The sequence below is a fragment of the Hemiscyllium ocellatum genome, chromosome 26 (assembly GCF_020745735.1).
Source record: "Hemiscyllium ocellatum isolate sHemOce1 chromosome 26, sHemOce1.pat.X.cur, whole genome shotgun sequence".
In the NCBI taxonomy this organism is placed as follows: Eukaryota; Metazoa; Chordata; class Chondrichthyes; order Orectolobiformes; family Hemiscylliidae; genus Hemiscyllium; species Hemiscyllium ocellatum.
Window position 1 is genome coordinate 13,179,601 of NC_083426.1, and position 15,957 is coordinate 13,195,557.

At 40.3% G+C, this 15,957-nt stretch overlaps 1 protein-coding gene across 2 annotated transcripts in view; it reads right to left on the reverse strand.

The window, feature by feature from the left end:
* Positions 1 to 6,896: 6,896 nt before the first annotated feature.
* The window catches only part of LOC132828345 (S-adenosylhomocysteine hydrolase-like protein 1), a 90,714-nt gene continuing 81,653 nt past the window's right edge, over positions 6,897 to 15,957 (reverse strand). For both annotated transcript variants that reach the window (XM_060845368.1, XM_060845369.1), the window contains exons 11-17: positions 14,257 to 14,327; positions 13,598 to 13,692; positions 12,719 to 12,817; positions 11,242 to 11,310; positions 10,050 to 10,128; positions 9,722 to 9,842; positions 6,897 to 8,112 (exon numbers count right to left, since the gene is read on the reverse strand). In XM_060845368.1, coding sequence (XP_060701351.1) covers positions 8,106 to 8,112; positions 9,722 to 9,842; positions 10,050 to 10,128; positions 11,242 to 11,310; positions 12,719 to 12,817; positions 13,598 to 13,692; positions 14,257 to 14,327 — 541 coding nt within the window. In that variant the 3' untranslated portion in view covers positions 6,897 to 8,105. The remainder of the gene's footprint in view (positions 8,113 to 9,721; positions 9,843 to 10,049; positions 10,129 to 11,241; positions 11,311 to 12,718; positions 12,818 to 13,597; positions 13,693 to 14,256; positions 14,328 to 15,957) is intronic.

Genomic DNA, 15,957 nt, shown 5'->3' on the forward strand with positions numbered 1-15,957 from the left:
AATTTTATCCTACACAAGGACAATGCTTTAGTGCCAGGGGACAAAAATCAGAATATTGAATGGAGATTTATTGAAAGAAAACATGTAAAGGATGCTGAATGCTTTGGTTAACCTCCTACACAGTATATGGTATCAGTGTGCCATATTATTCTTACAAGCCCGGTATTATTTTGTCACTAAAATAGAACAGAGCTGAGAAGATGCCGAAAACCTGAAACAAAAACAAAGTGCTGGGGAAACTCAGCAGGCCTGGCAGCATCCTTGGACAGTAAACATAGTTGAAACTGTGTTGCTGGAAAAGCGCAGCAGGTCAGGCAGCATCCAAAGAGCAAGAGAATCGACGTTTCGGGCATGAGCAGGGCTCATGCCCTAAATGTCGATTCTCCTGCTCTTTGGATGCTGCCTGACCTGCTGCGCTTTTCCAGCAACACATTTTCAGCTCTGATCTCCAGCATCAGCAGTCCTCACTTTCTCCAGTAAGTATAGTGTCAGTTTAGAGTCCAGTGAGCTGTCACCAGAGGGTTGCTGGACTCTTTTCTCTACACAGATGCTGCCAGACCTGCTGAGTTTCTCTAGCAATTTCTGTTCTTGTTTCATTACTTTGTCATTACTCTGTGATGCAAGTGTTGATGACCCTAAAAGGTATGATCGATGTTTTACAAAACAAGCACGAGCTATTTTTAATTTTATCAAAATGCTGTAGAATTTAAAGCAATGGATTTCTCCAACTTTTATCATCTGGTAGCAATTAACAGGTCTCCAATTAAGATTTGAAAACAACAGCCACAGCAAAACCAATTCTGTCCCCTCAGTTATACCTGCTGCTTCACGACCACAATTTTCACTTATAAACTAATGATAGTCAATGGGTAGCGTCAACTAAATTCACAAAACCTGTTCCTCCCATTTCTTGACGATTCTTCATTAATGAGTATTTAATGACATTTTCAATAATAACAAATGATAGAGTATATTACTGAATTGGTTTGGTCAGCAATATTGATTTTCTGATCAAAACCACAATAGAGAATTTACCGCCTGGTACGCCCCATGACCTTAAATTTGATTAGATTAGATTGCCTACAGTATGGAATCAGGGCCTTCAGCCCATCAAGTCCACACCAATCCTCTGAAGAGAGACCCACCCAGACCCATTTCCCTCTAACTAATGCATCTAACACTATGGGCAATTTAGCACGACCAATTCAACTGACCTGCACATCTCTGGACCGTGGGAGGAAACTGGAGCATCCGGAGGAAACCCACACAGACACAGGGAGAATGTGCAAACTCCACACAGAGTCACCTGAGGCTATAATTGAACTTGGGACCCTGGAGCTGTGAGGCAGTAGTACTAATTACTAAGCCATCGTGCCATTACAAACAAACATATACTTCATGTGGAGAAGCCTTCCTGTTCTCAATTTTGATTTTTTTCAAAATCTTTAACTTTTAATCACAAGATTAGATTATCAAGTTCTGGACACCGTTCTGTTTTTGAATTATCTACACTAGAGAGCTGTGGGTGTTCAGTGAGTTATATTCAAGGCCTAGATTGATAAGAATCTAAAAGGAATCAAGAATATCAGGAAAACATACAAAAGTGGAGTGGATGCTGAAGTATATTGTGGGCAGCACGGTGGCAGTGGTTAGCACTGCTGTCTCACAGCGCCCGAGACCCGGGTTCAATTCCTGACTCAGGCGACTGACTGTGGAGTTTGCACGTTCTCCCCGTGTCTGCGTGGGTTTCCTCCGGGTGCTCCGGTTTCCTCCCACAGTCCAAAGATGTGCGGGACAGGTGAATTGGCCATGCTAAATTGCCCCTAGTGTTAGGTAAGGGGTATGTAAATGTAGGGGTATGGGTGGGTTGCCGCTTCGGCGGGTCAGTGTGGACTTGTTGGGTCGAAGGGCCTGTTTCCACACTAAGTAATCTAAAAAAATCTAATCTATATTAAATGGGAGAGCTGCTTGAAGTGGCTTGGTCTACTCCTGCTCACATCTTAGGATGTCTATGGGGAGAACCATGGAAAGGAGGGATATCCTCAGTGCTCACTGAGCTGTCATCACGTTTGCTTTGTGCGCATTCGGCTTGGGGATTCAAGCAGAGGGTGCGTTGCTGAGGTGTGTCTGCCAATATTGCCAGTGATAGTTATTAGAAGGAAACCTGGTCACTTATAATGAGCCACTGTGGAGAATTATCCTATGTATTGACTCCAACAGTATTGTTAAAAATGGATCTTTGAGGATTTCAACAGGAAAAGACCAAATTAGTCATTTGTAAACACATTAGGAGTCATCTTGCTTTACGAAATGTTGATCATCCTGGGCCATGCTTTATTAACCTCCATCTCGCAACTGTACAAGAAACAACTGCATGAAATAATCCATTTCTCCAACTGTCAGGTTGTTGCAAACCTGTTACTGTATTAGTTATCATGGTTCTTTATTGGGATTTACATTTACACATACCACATAGATACAAGGAACTCAAAAATCCTACTTAGAAGAAATTGGTATCACGAACAAATCTGATACAAGACTGAGTTGTATGGCCTATACTTAAGTTGAGTTTTTTTTAAAAATCACTTCAATACAAGTAAACAAACCATTATTCCTTAAAGCACAAAGAAATTCTAATAGAAATAATCTTCCACAGATATACCAAGAAAAGTACAGATTAGGCTGAAAGATGTTAACAGTACTATAGCAGCCAGCCAGCCAAACCTTCAAAATAATTTAGTAAAACAGAAACTGCCTACTGACTGAAGTATAGGGGTGGGTTTAATTAGTAAGCCTTGTTTCTTTTTGGTCAGTAATTTAATAAGGAGACAGATACTAAGAGCATATGAACTACAAGCGGTGTAGACAATTCATCCCCATGAACCTGCTCAATACAACCACGGCTGATCTCACCTCCACCTCAAGTCCACTTTGCTGCTGCTCCCAATAATCCCTCAATCCAGTACTAATTAAAGATGCTTATCTCCTCCTTAAATTTACTCAATGTCCTGGCATCCACCACACTCTGGGAGAGTGAATTCCAGAGATTCACAATCCTGAGAAGTAATTGCTACTTATCTGTTTTAAATCTACTATTCCTTATCCTAAAACTATGTCCACTCACTCTCGAAACCAAAGCAGAAATTGCTGGAGAAACTCAGCAGGTCTGGCAGCATCAGTGTAGAGAAATCAGTCAACATTTCAGGTCCAGTGACCCTCTTCCAGAAGTGACAGTAGCTAGAAAAAAAAAGTGGATATTTATGCAGAAGATGAGGTGGGGAAGAAGGTTGGAAGTGTAAGCCATAGGTGGAAATAGAGGCCAAAGTGAGAGGTAAACAGTTGGACAAAGGAGTGGGTAAAGATAAATCTAGGAGAATGAAAAGCTGCTAATGGGGATAGCTGACAATGGTGTGTGGGGGTTAAGGAAATGGGAGAAGGTGCCTCAAATTCTAAAATGATTGAATTTGATATTAAATCCAGAAGACTGCAGAGTTCCTAAGTGGAAAATGAGACGCTGTTCTTCCAGCTTGTGCTGAGCTTTGCTGGAGCACTGCCGCAAGCCAGAGTCAGAAATGGTGACCAGAGAACACGGTATTGTGTTGAAGTGCCAGGCAACAGGAAGCTGAAAACCTTTTGTGCAGACAGAAGGTAGGTGTTGTGTAAAGCAATCAACCCAGTCTGCACATTGTTTCCCCAAAGTAGAGGAGACCATACTGAGAGCAGTGAATGCAGTAGACTAGACTGATTAAAGTGCAACTTTAGCAGAAAGGGTGAATGGAGCCTTGGACAGTGAGAACTGAGGAAGTAAACAGGTGTTAGACTTTCTGTGGTTGCAGGAGATGGTGCTGTGGAGGTTTGGGGTTGCACTGGGAATGAAGGAGGAGGAGTGGATCAGACAGTCCTGAAGGGAATGGTCTCTACGGAAGCCTGACAATGGAAGGGAGGGGACTGTGTGTCTGGTGGTGACACTGCCCTGGGAGGTAGTAGAAACTATGGTGAAGCTCTTGAGATGTTAAATGAAGGCAAGGGGGACCTTAATGCTGTTTGAGAGGGAAGAGAGGGGGTGAAGGCCAAAAATGCAAGAAATTGGTCAGACCTGCCTGAGGGTACTATCAACTATGATGCTGCAGTATCCTCAGTTAAGGAAGAAGGTGGACATTTCGGAGGCCCCTCTTGTCAAAGCTTGTATCATCAGAACAGAGGGCACAGGATGAGGAACTGGGAGAATGGAATAAAACCTTTGCAGGAAGCAGGGTGTGAGAATAGATATATTTCCCTCCCCTCCCCTATCAGCGTTCCGCAAGGACCACTCCCTTCGTGACTCCCTTGTCAGATCCACACCCCCCACCAACCCAACCTCCACCCCCGGCACCTTCCCCTGCAACCGCAGGAAATGTAAAACTTGCGCCCACACCTCCACACTCACTTCCCTCCAAGGCCCCAAGGGATCCTTCCATATCCGCCACAAGTTCACCTGTACCTCCACACACATCATCTATTGCATCCGCTGCACCCGATGTGGCCTCCTCTATATTGGTGAGACAGGCCGCTTACTTGCGGAACGCTTCAGAGAACACCTCTGGGCCGCCCGAACCAACCAACCCAATCACCCCGTGGCTCAACACTTTAACTCCCCCTCCCACTCCACCGAGGACATGCAGGTCCTTGGACTCCTCCACCGGCAGAACACAACTACACGACGGCTGGAGGAGGAGCGCCTCATCTTCCGCCTGGGAACCCTCCAACCACAAGGTATGAATTCAGATTTCTCCAGCTTCCTCATTTCCCCTCCCCCCACCTTGTCTCAGTCGGTTCCCTCAACTCAGCACCGCCCTCCTAACCTGCAATCCTCTTCCTGACCTCTCCGCCCCCACCCCACTCCGGCCTATCACCCTCACCTTGACCTCCTTCCACCTATCCCACCTCCATCGCCCCTCCCCCTAGTCCCTCCTCCCTACCTTTTATCTCAGCCGGCTTGGCTCTCTCTCTCTTATTCCTGATGAAGGGCTTACGCTCGAAACGTCGAATTCTCTATTCCTGAGATGCTGCCTAACCTGCTGTGCTTTGACCAGCAACACATTTGCAGCTGTGAGAATAGATAGTCAAGGTAACTGTGGGAGTTTGACAGTAGTTTTTAGTGACCAACCTATCCCCTAAAATGGAAACAGGTGTTGAGGAAGGGAAGGGAAGAGTCAGAGACGGACCAGGTGAAGGTGAAAGCAGGTGGAAGCAACACAGTTAAACTTTTCCAATTCTGGACGAGAGAGGGAAGTAGTGCTTATGGGGTCATTGATGTACTGGAGAAAGTTGTACATTGTTCTCGATTGGAATTCTGAACCACAGTAATATGGTCATTCTAGATTGCCCCATGAGAAAACACCTCTATGTCAACTTCATCAATCCCCTTCAGCATCTTCTGTACCTCAATTAGATTTCCTCTCATGCTTTTGACATAAAGGCAAAATGGCTAATCCACTAAACCATTCTCTCGCCGCCTCCTCTTTTACTTTCTCCTGAGGGTATCTGAATAGTTTTGGAAACAAAGGGACATCACAGTCAAAGCAGGAGCACATATCAACAACACTGATAAATTAATATTTTTAGAGATACACAAAGTTTTCACAAGGTTTAATTCATCAGCCTTCATCGAATATTAAACCTCAATACACACTGGGTAAGGCTAAAATGCCACCTTGTTTGCTGGTAATTAAAAAGAATTATTTACTTGATGTTGACACTGAAATAGGACTGCAATGAGTCAGTTAATTTGTCCAGTAACACAGCATGTATGATGGAGGGGAAGATAGCTACATTTATTATTAATCAAAGTTGGAGGTACAATATCATCTCGTATTACTATGGTCAAGAATTTCTAATTTAAAAGCAAGATTGGTCTACTAATGTTCACCACCATGCCTTTATGTCCTACTTTAATTCTTCGGGCTCTGTGCATCAGACATCTCAACAACTGACCTCTCATCATTGGTACTGTTGGTAAGACTGCTGCTTTGTTTCCCTCATGACAGAAAGCCTTCAAAAACATATACTTAGTACTCAAGATCAAATAACCTCTTTCCCAATAATGACAGACAAGTCTTGTACGCCAGTGTTTAAAGGCACCAATTCATTCCACACTCCAAATGCCTCATTTAGCAATGTGCTTCACTGCCCATGACAGAATAGTGCCCAACAACCTAACTATTTTTGTAGTGGTGGTAATAGAAACAGTGTTTGTGTGTCCACATCATGAAAAGAAATCCACAAGAATAAAGCATGGTCAAAACATTTTTAGGAATGGCTGGGTTAGACCTATCAGAAAAGGTTTGTAAATTCAGCAAGGGAAGCAGATTAATATCTTGGGTTGGTGGGGAGAAACAAAGTTTTTTTTAAAAAAAAAGCTGTTGCTTTTGAGCTGGAGCATGGTGTATAAATTGAAACCTAGTTGAATTGAAAAGCTTCTAAGAAATTGATAGATATTTGTAAAAGCACGATTTGCAGGGCAATGAAGGAAGAGTGGAAAGCAGCGGGCCTAATTTAATAACTCCTCCCAGGAAGTGATGTTTGGAATGAGCTCTCCATGTACTCATTCTTTAAAATCGTAAATCAGATATAGCAAGTTAGTTTTGCACCGTTACTCCTAACTCTGACAATGGCAGTCATAAAAATATTGTAAGGGAGATTTACTCGCTCCTCCTTTCCTGTATAATAATCTAACATTAAAATACAAAAGAACACAAAATAGGAAGCACATTTCATCAGAGTTCTAATGTTTCCCATTTAAGATTTAATATCATGTGATTCAAATTTATCAAAATCAAAATATTCTCACTCAGGCAAATTCCCATAAGACAATACAGAAGCAATTTTTGATCAAAAAATTGGTCATGTTTCTACAATGATTTTTAAATTCTTTATTTTTTTTTAAAATATATCTTTTTCATGTAACTGGAGTGAAAGTATTTTCTGGTCCCACTGTTGGGTATACAACCTTAGACAGGCTCATTGGCACAAAACCCACAAGTATTGAGAGAGAGGTCACCAACAGAATCCAGTGTTTGTTCATGGTCCAAAAAAAAAAGCATTTGCAAAATAAAAAGCCTTATCACAGAAGTACATAATTGCAGAATGCTTGGTTTGTTTGTTATACAGCAAGTGTTTGTGGAATATGAAGCTATCAAGACTCAACCAGAAATTCATGCTTGTCACCACAAACTCCATTTGGCACAATCTTATGATTAACTTGCTCTAATATGATTCTGTCAAAATGTAACCACCTAGAATTAGAATACTGACACCTTAAATTATGCTCCCTGTTAAATCACTAGATGTATGCTTCTAATTTTCCTTGCCTGATTGGGAATAATTTGTATCCTGAAGTGTAACATCTAGTGGTGTCAATATATTAAAGCGCATAAGTAAGGCTAGCATTGCATGAAAGAGAGATGAACTCAAATTCTGCATGAACAAAACCATTCACATTTTTTTTGGCTACAGAGTGATATTTACAATAGTTTAGTACTGAATCAGGTCTGTTTAAAAGTGGATACTCATCATTAATTACAGTCAGCGCTGGTTCCTGAAAAAATATGAGTATCATACAACTACAACGGCAAATACCAAATTGGTTTTGATTGCCTCCATGAAAAGATTTCTTTAAAAAAAAGTTAAAACAAGAGAATCCTTTGGAACATTTTGAATTGAGCTTAAAGCTCAGGTTCTATACTAAAACAAAATAGGAAAGACGGAGCAGACGAATAAAGATTTTCTTTAAATTATTACAGTACTACTTGTTTGCACATCAATCATATACAGGCTCAAGTGATTTTGTGGAGACTGTGCTGTCACAATATAACATGACAGCTACCTCTCCCGGCAGTAAATTAGAAAATCAAAACAATCATTTATAATTGAAGGAGTATAGAAAAGAAAATGCAAGCAAAAAAAAAAACAGGCTGATAAAGGATTAAGATGCCTAGGATTGCAGAAATGCTCTTTGAATATGTTTGTTGAGCATTTAAACAGCTAGGCTAGCTCCTACTATACATTCTTCTACTGAAGTTTCAGACAACTTGGTCCTTCTTCGGATCATTTTGGTTCTGCTCCATCTAATACCTTCAAAAGGGAAAAGAACCATTGTATGAACAGTTAGTTTGACAATTCTGTTAATGGCTATGATCAGTATAAGTTCTTCCTCTTTCATTTAAACGCAGATAAAATTTACTTATAATTCTACTCCTTATGTGAAAAGTTGCTAAACCTAAATCTGCAGGCGAAGCAAAAAGTATTTTTTTTATTACAGTCATTTGATTACTGACCAAACAATTAAGGATTATAAAGTATACGATGTAACTGATAGCATAAGATAGCTGAGTAATGTAAGGAAACTGGAACAAGGCACGGACCATTAACTGCCGATTTAGTACCAATACAAATGCTGCTGTTCAAACATGATGTCCCCCTTGCAGGCAACTTCACAAAAGTTTACAGGTGAAATAGAATGACCTGGGATTTTTTGCTTTATTTTGGTACAGCGATGCTTGCAGTGTGGTGTAACTCAATGCTTCAAATGTTTCCACCAGTTTATTTAATAAATCTGTGTTAATATTTTCCACCCTCTGTAATATGATTTCCACATGATGAGGTGAGCCTTGGCATCAGAATTCTCTGTAGACTTGGTATCAGTCACTGAATGAGGTGATGTCAGTTCTTTCAGGATTTCTTCAGTTAATCCAATGGTTTCAGATGCTAAATGGGGGAACTGGCCATTATTTTGTGAATATGCAAATTTCTGAAGGAAAGCATCATGCCAAGCACATGCTGAGCTCCCTCCAATACTACATTGATAAAGTAAAAGGTAAAATTTAATATTTGGACTTCTGTCAATGAAGGACCGTCACACATCAGAAGGCATTTGGTGCGTTTTCCTTTATTGGTCAGAGTATTGAGTACAGGAGTTGGGAGGTCATGTTGCAGCTGTACAGGACATTGGTTAGGCCACTGTTGGAATATTGCGTGCAATTCTGGTCTCCTTCCTATCGGAAGGATGTTGTGAAACTTGAAAGGATTCAGAAAAGACTTACAAGGATGCTGCCAGGGTAGGAGGACTTGAGCTACAGGGAGAGGCTGAACAGGCTGGGGGTGTTTTCCCTGGAGTATCGGAGGCTGAGGGGTGACCTTAAAGAGGCTTATAAAATCATGAGGGGCATGGATAGGGTAAATAAACAAGGTCTTTTGCCTGGGTGGGAGTGTCCAGAACCAGGGGGAATAGGTTTAGGGTGAGAGGGGAAAGATATAAAAGAGACCTAAGGGGCAACTTTTCCACAGAGGGTGGTACATGTATGGAATGAGCTGCCAGAGGATGTGGCGGAGGCTGGTACAATCGCAATATTTAAAAAGCATCTGGATGGGTATATGAATAGGAAGGGTTTGGAGGGATATGGGCTGGGTGCTGGTAGGTGGGATTAGATTAGGTTGGAATATCTGCTCAGCCTGGACGGGTTGGACCGAAAGGTCTGCTTCCATACTGTACATCTCTCTGACTATGAGTCACAACAGCAATGGAAGATTTATACACAGTAAACCACAAGATGTTCAATTTTTTTGCAATGCAAGAATCCTATGCTCAGGAGCAATTTTGTTTCTTCAAGTCATTACCACATGGTGAATTTTAAACAATTCCAATAAATACATGCAATGAAGATACATTATACACAAAATGTACCTGTAGTAATTAGGCTTGAAAGGTCCATTTTTGTTCAGGCCAAGATATTTTGCCTGATCGTCAGTCAATTCTGTCAAGTGCGCATCAAAGGTTGGCAGATGCAAACTGGCAACATACTCATCTGCAAGGAAACAAGATTTTTATACAGAATTAATTACTAGAAGTAGTGAATAACTGATACAAGTAACTATGGGGACTCAAAATTGCATCTCTGAAACCTATTCTAGAATTTCTAGTTATTTAGTGTCATGGTAAAGCTATGCAATGTATTATTGCAGTCCTTTTGTCTTATAATCAGCTTTACAATGTGAAACACAACACTACATACCCATCTTTTTAGGCAGAAGATACACATCTTGTTTATAACGTCCCTCAGGGGCATTGTAGAGCTCTATTAGAGCCAGTGCCTGTAAAGATATAAGCAAAGATTATGAACTTACACGATATACAGGATTGGTTTAAATTCTTATATTTGCCAACTCACCTGGAATATTCACTTTTGTAAAACATTACTCAAATCCTATTGCTCATCTTCACTGTCCATTAAACAGAGATTTACTACTTCAGTAACTATAACGCACCAGCACCAGGTCTTGTGACAAGGAGGCCAGAGATCTAGTAATTTAAACAAGGTGCTTGTTTTTGAACTCATTTAACCACACTGTTACCACTGAACAGCTGTCCATGTTTGTCATATATAACATTTTAAGAGATTTATCATCTCTAACCAGAAGTAAAGGGAAGACCGTTTAGAACAGAGAGGAGGAGAAACTTCTTCAGCCAGAGAGTGGTGAATCTATGGAATTCATTGCCACAAAAGGCTATGGAGTCCAGGTTATTGAGTGTACTCAAGCCAGAGATAGACAGGTTCTTATATATCAAGGGGATCAACAGTTATGGGGAGAAGAAACCCATCAGCCATGATTGAATGATAGAGCAGACTTGATGGGCTGAGTGGCATAATTTCTGCTCCAAGGCCTCATGGTCTAAGCACTGCCCAAGAGGTGAGTCAAGTTAGGCCTTCATGGGTCATATGGTAAGAATAATGAAGGGAGATGGTGATGCATTTGTAATGTCTCCAGAGTAGCAAGTCAGAAACTCAGGTTAACACTCTGTGGATGTGGTTCAAACCTCACCACAATAGTGGAATTTAGAAATTCAATTAATACATCTGGAATTGAAGTCTAGTTTCAGCAACGGTGACCACATCATTGACTGTTTACCAAGGTTCATTGGAGAAGGTAATCATCCATCCTTTTCTGATCTGGCCTACATGTGAGGCTAGATCTACAGCAATGTGATTGACTTTCAACTGCCTTGTAAAATGGTCGAGCAAGCTAATCAGTTTAGTTAGGGATGAGCAACAAGTGTCAGCCTTGGCAGTGACCTCGACATCCCAGATTTTTTTTTAAAATAGATTAAATACAGCAGCATTCTGAATAAACCACTGATTTATTAAAGGAGACCTTTGCTACACTGCAATAAGGTTTTTTTTGTGGAATGACCATCCAGCCACCTACCTGAGTGGTCGCTGTGATTGAAAGCACAAACGTGGGAACAGTTGAACAGCTCAAGTTCAGAAGGCGACCCTTAAGCAAGAAAAGAAAGAGGAATTGTTAAAATAGAATTTTATAGTGCACATGGATGTTCACTGAACACACTTTTTTTGGTCAGATGACAGACAAGTGAGTTACTGGCAAGCATCACAAGCAATTCATACAAAGCATGCAAAAGATGCACAAAGGTACCATGTAATGAGCTACAGTAGAATTCTTGTGAGCAGCAATAATGTCAATTCGTCTCCTGGAATAGTTTACTGCAAGTTCCAGACAATTCCTGAAAATCTTATGATACAAGGTGTCATCAGTTTAATTAGTGCTTTCACTTCTCAAGAACAGTTTGTTTCCCAACTCAACCCCAATGTACATAATTCACTCCAGAGCAAGCGCCAACGCTCCGCTTTGAGACTTTATTTTATCATAGCCTATATGCTACTTGCTAGGAGCCAAGCAGTCATCCAAATCAAATTGATTTTCCTATCTCAACTCTAAAAGGTTCCCATGACAAAACGGAATCTTTACAATGGCCAATTTCATTCCCTGAATCATGCTAAGATGGCTCCCCATCTACAACAATGGCCTGTCAGCTTTATTATGTGGTCACACTATTTTTATTCATACTAATGTTTTCAAAAGGTGACCACACCGTGAGATGTCATGCTCTCTCTCAGCTACACTGGCAGCATCAACTCTCCCGGTGATGGTACTACCCAGTTGCCCAGCACAGCTCCTGTCTTTAGAGTCCTGGAGAGAAGCTTGTTAATTAGATACTTCCTGGAAATGCTGCTGTCAGACACCGTGGTCTTCAAAAGGATGCTCCAGGAATTTGATCCAGTGACAGTTCAGTGATACCAGAACTGTTCTAACAGTTATTTAGTTAAACTTGCAAGACAGTGATTGTTGCTCCTCATTCCCTCGCTCAGGCATGACTAATAGGTTGAATGGCCTCACTCTGTACTATTAAACAACAGGCAGTTAGCAAAACTTCTGGAACCACAGGAGTCAGAATGGTCACAACCAGCATTTAAAAACTAACTCTGTTGGAATCATTTGCCTTTGCCATGATTCAGAGGATTAAAAGTGACAGCCTTAAAGCTCCAATTTTGTAAACTTTTTTATGTGAACTTTGAGGGGATGGTGGCGAGGGTGGGAATGGAAAAATCAAGAAGTGGATTAATATGGACAACAAGTTCACCTCTTAGCAACTGGTTAAAGTGCCCATCATGTTTGTTATTTTATACTGTAGCTTACTAAAATGTTGCTTGAGGGCTGCCAACACACAACACCCAGATTAAAAATCAATGTTTTCAGTAATAGAGAAAATAAATGCCTTTGTTGTGATTTTGTACTCACAATATTATCATTCTTAAAGCTGGAAAAAGCTATCTTGGGCTATTCTTGTACTGATTCTAACTTTAGAAGAATAAAGAACACAAACCTCAGCTAACAGTACAACACGCTTCCCATCAGGCCAAATCACATGATCAACTTGAGACCGTACACGCTCCCATGTCAGTTCTGGAGTACGTAGGCTTGCCTGCATTAGATAGTGTACAAATAGAAGCAGAAACAAATATTACAGAATATGGGTCGATAAAAACAATTGGACAAATGAACAAAACATTGTTTTACATGTTCAATTACTTGCATTCAAAATTAAGCAATCTTCTGTTTAATCAATATTAGTATTTCGGCAAAAGATTTTAAAAGGTGGCAAGTTGTGATGTGAATGTATTTGTTTTCACAAAATAAGAATAACACAAAATGCCTGACGCACATCAAATTCTCAGTCATTATTAGACACTTCACTAAACAAGAATACAGATAGGTACAGATTAAAAACAGAATTAAGACTCATTACATTTCGTGAGCAGCATCGCTCAGGTCTACAACATCCACCACCTAGACAGGCAGCAGTTGCAGTGATGCCTCCAGGGTCCACCCCAATTATGTCCATATATTAGAATTTCTCAAATTTCTTTGGGTTGGAGTCCAGTAATTGATTGACCCACATCACTGCCAGAGGAGGGCACTTGAGAGGAAGAAAAAACTTGCAGAGTTGTGGGGACTGAGCAGAGGAGTAGGCCTGAACTAATTGCTCTATGGAGCGCAGACATGGAATCAATGGACTCCTTCTGTGCTCCTGTAATTCTATCACACTTGTAATAATCTCAAAATAGGACGAGCCAGGTCAATGGTGCCAGACTGCATGCTGTCTCCACATACAAAATACTTTAATTTGCTCTTTTCATGTAACTTCAATCCTTTTGCAAGTGTTCCAATGTCGCAGTCTAAGTTTATTACAATTTTACCTTACCACGTCAATTTCTGTATTAGAATGCCCCATATTGCAGACAATGCAACCATTTTTCATTCGGTCAAGTTGTTCCCTGGTAACAACATTCTTGTTACCTAAAAATAGAACATACCCACTTAAAAAGAAATTATATAGTAGGGACAACCACAGTCACTTATGCCATTAATATGAACTAAAGCGTAATTCACAAAATGCATTATTGTTAATTATTAACAAGAGTGTCTATTCAGAGTTAACAACTGAGGAACATAATTCTGCCGTCATTTAATCATTAAAAAAAAACAAACATTTGACAACTTAACATGTTACTGTGCATCAACTAGCCAGAATGTACTGGACACTTGCTTCTATAACAAAGCAGAAGTGAGAAAGCAATAAAAGAAAAACACAATACATCTGAGACTTTTAATTGTGCTTTTTAACCAAATTAAATATTCACAAGAACGATTTCACTGAACAATTGCCAAATTCTACCTCAACCCACCTAGTTTACACCTAATAGGTACATTCAGAAAATTATTTTCATATCTGTCACCATTTTAAATACCTTCTTCATTCCATATCTCTATTTTAAAACAATACTTACAATCACAGTGGTAAACTTGGTCACTAAATAAGAGATTGTGCATGTTGTAACTATAACTGCATCCCTCCAGTACCTGTGCAGGTAATGATCAAGTCCCCCTGTCGTACAACTTCATTCAATTTCATCACACGAAATCCATCCATACTACAGGGGGAAGAAAATTCATGATAAAATAAAGCAGTAAATGCCTTAGGCTGAGAAGGCTTTGCTTTTGACAGAAAGATCAGCTACTTACAATTTTATCAAATAACTGAAACTCACAGAAAGGTTAATGGAATGTTTGCTTTTGTTATAAAAAGATGTAAGTGTAGGAGTAGTGAAGACTTGCCTCAACTGTATTGAAGCTTGGTTAGATCACACCTGGTGAATTTTCACAGAATCATTGAATCATAGTATCCCTACAGTGTGGAAACAGGCCTTTGGTCTGATGAGTCCACATCAACCCTCTGTAGAGTATCCCATCCAAACCCATTCCCCTGACTAATGCACCTAACCTACACATCCCTGAACTCTATGGGCAATTTAACGTGGTCAATCCACCAAACCTGTACATCTTTGAACTGTGGGAGGAAACCAGAGCATCCGGAGGAAACCCATGCAGACACGGGGAGAACGTGCAAACTCCACACAGATAGTCACCAGAAGCTGGAATCAAACCTGAGTCCCTGGCGCTTGAGGCACTGAGTTTTGCACGGCTTTGGTCACCTTACCACATGAAAAGGTATCATTGGCATAGAGGGAGCACAACAAAGATTCAACACACTTATTCTTATCATGGCATAACTGTCTTATGAAGAGAGATTGGGCAAACTGGGCTTGTATTTGCTAGAGTTTTTAGATCTAATAGAAAGCTACAAAATACTTAAAAGGGATTGACGCGGTAGAGGCGGTTAAGTGGCTTCATTGTTGAGGAACTCAGAACCTGGGGACCATTTAAAAATAAAATGCGGATGCCAATTATGACCAATCTGTGCAGAAATCCTTTTATTCTAAATTGAGTGTCTTTGGAATTCTCTACCCCCAAGAGTTTACTCTCAATCTGCAAGTACATTTGAAGTGGATTGATGGTTTTCAGTCAGTCAGTCAGTGATGGCAAAAAGGTGATGCCTTTTACCCACTGAAGTATTTGATGAATCATGATTGCATTAAAAGGCAAAGGAGGCGCAACAAGCTGAATGGCAGATTCCCAAGACATTTTAATGTTAATAATAATGATTATTAATAATGACAATTAGTGATCCATTGACCACTTAGGTTGAGATCCAGAAAATTTACTTAGTTAGTCTGGTCAGTTGGATTGAATATTACTGAGTAGCATACAAAGATGAAAATTAGGAACAGAAGCAGATAATTTAATAAGATGATGTCTATATTTGTACATCAACTCCACTTTCCAACCCTATTCCCATATTTCTAGATTCCTTTAATATCAGAAGTTGTATCATTCACAATCCTGAATATATTTTTTGACAGAGCAGGCAAAACACTGAAAGGTAGAGAATTTCTGGACGCAACGGTCAATGAAGAAACTTGCCCTCGTCTCTTTACTAAATGGTGAATTTTAAGCCTATTTTAAACTAAAATTAACCCAAGTTTCTGATTTCTAGTTCCATCCTCTTTAGCCAGGGGAACCTTTCGGTAGCTACCTTGCCAAACCCTCAGAGTTTTAGATTTTTAATGAAGTTATTTTTCCAAACTCAACGGAATATAGGCCCATTCTACTCCATCTTATCACAGGAGTCATTCTAATGAACGTTTGTTACAATATTTTAAG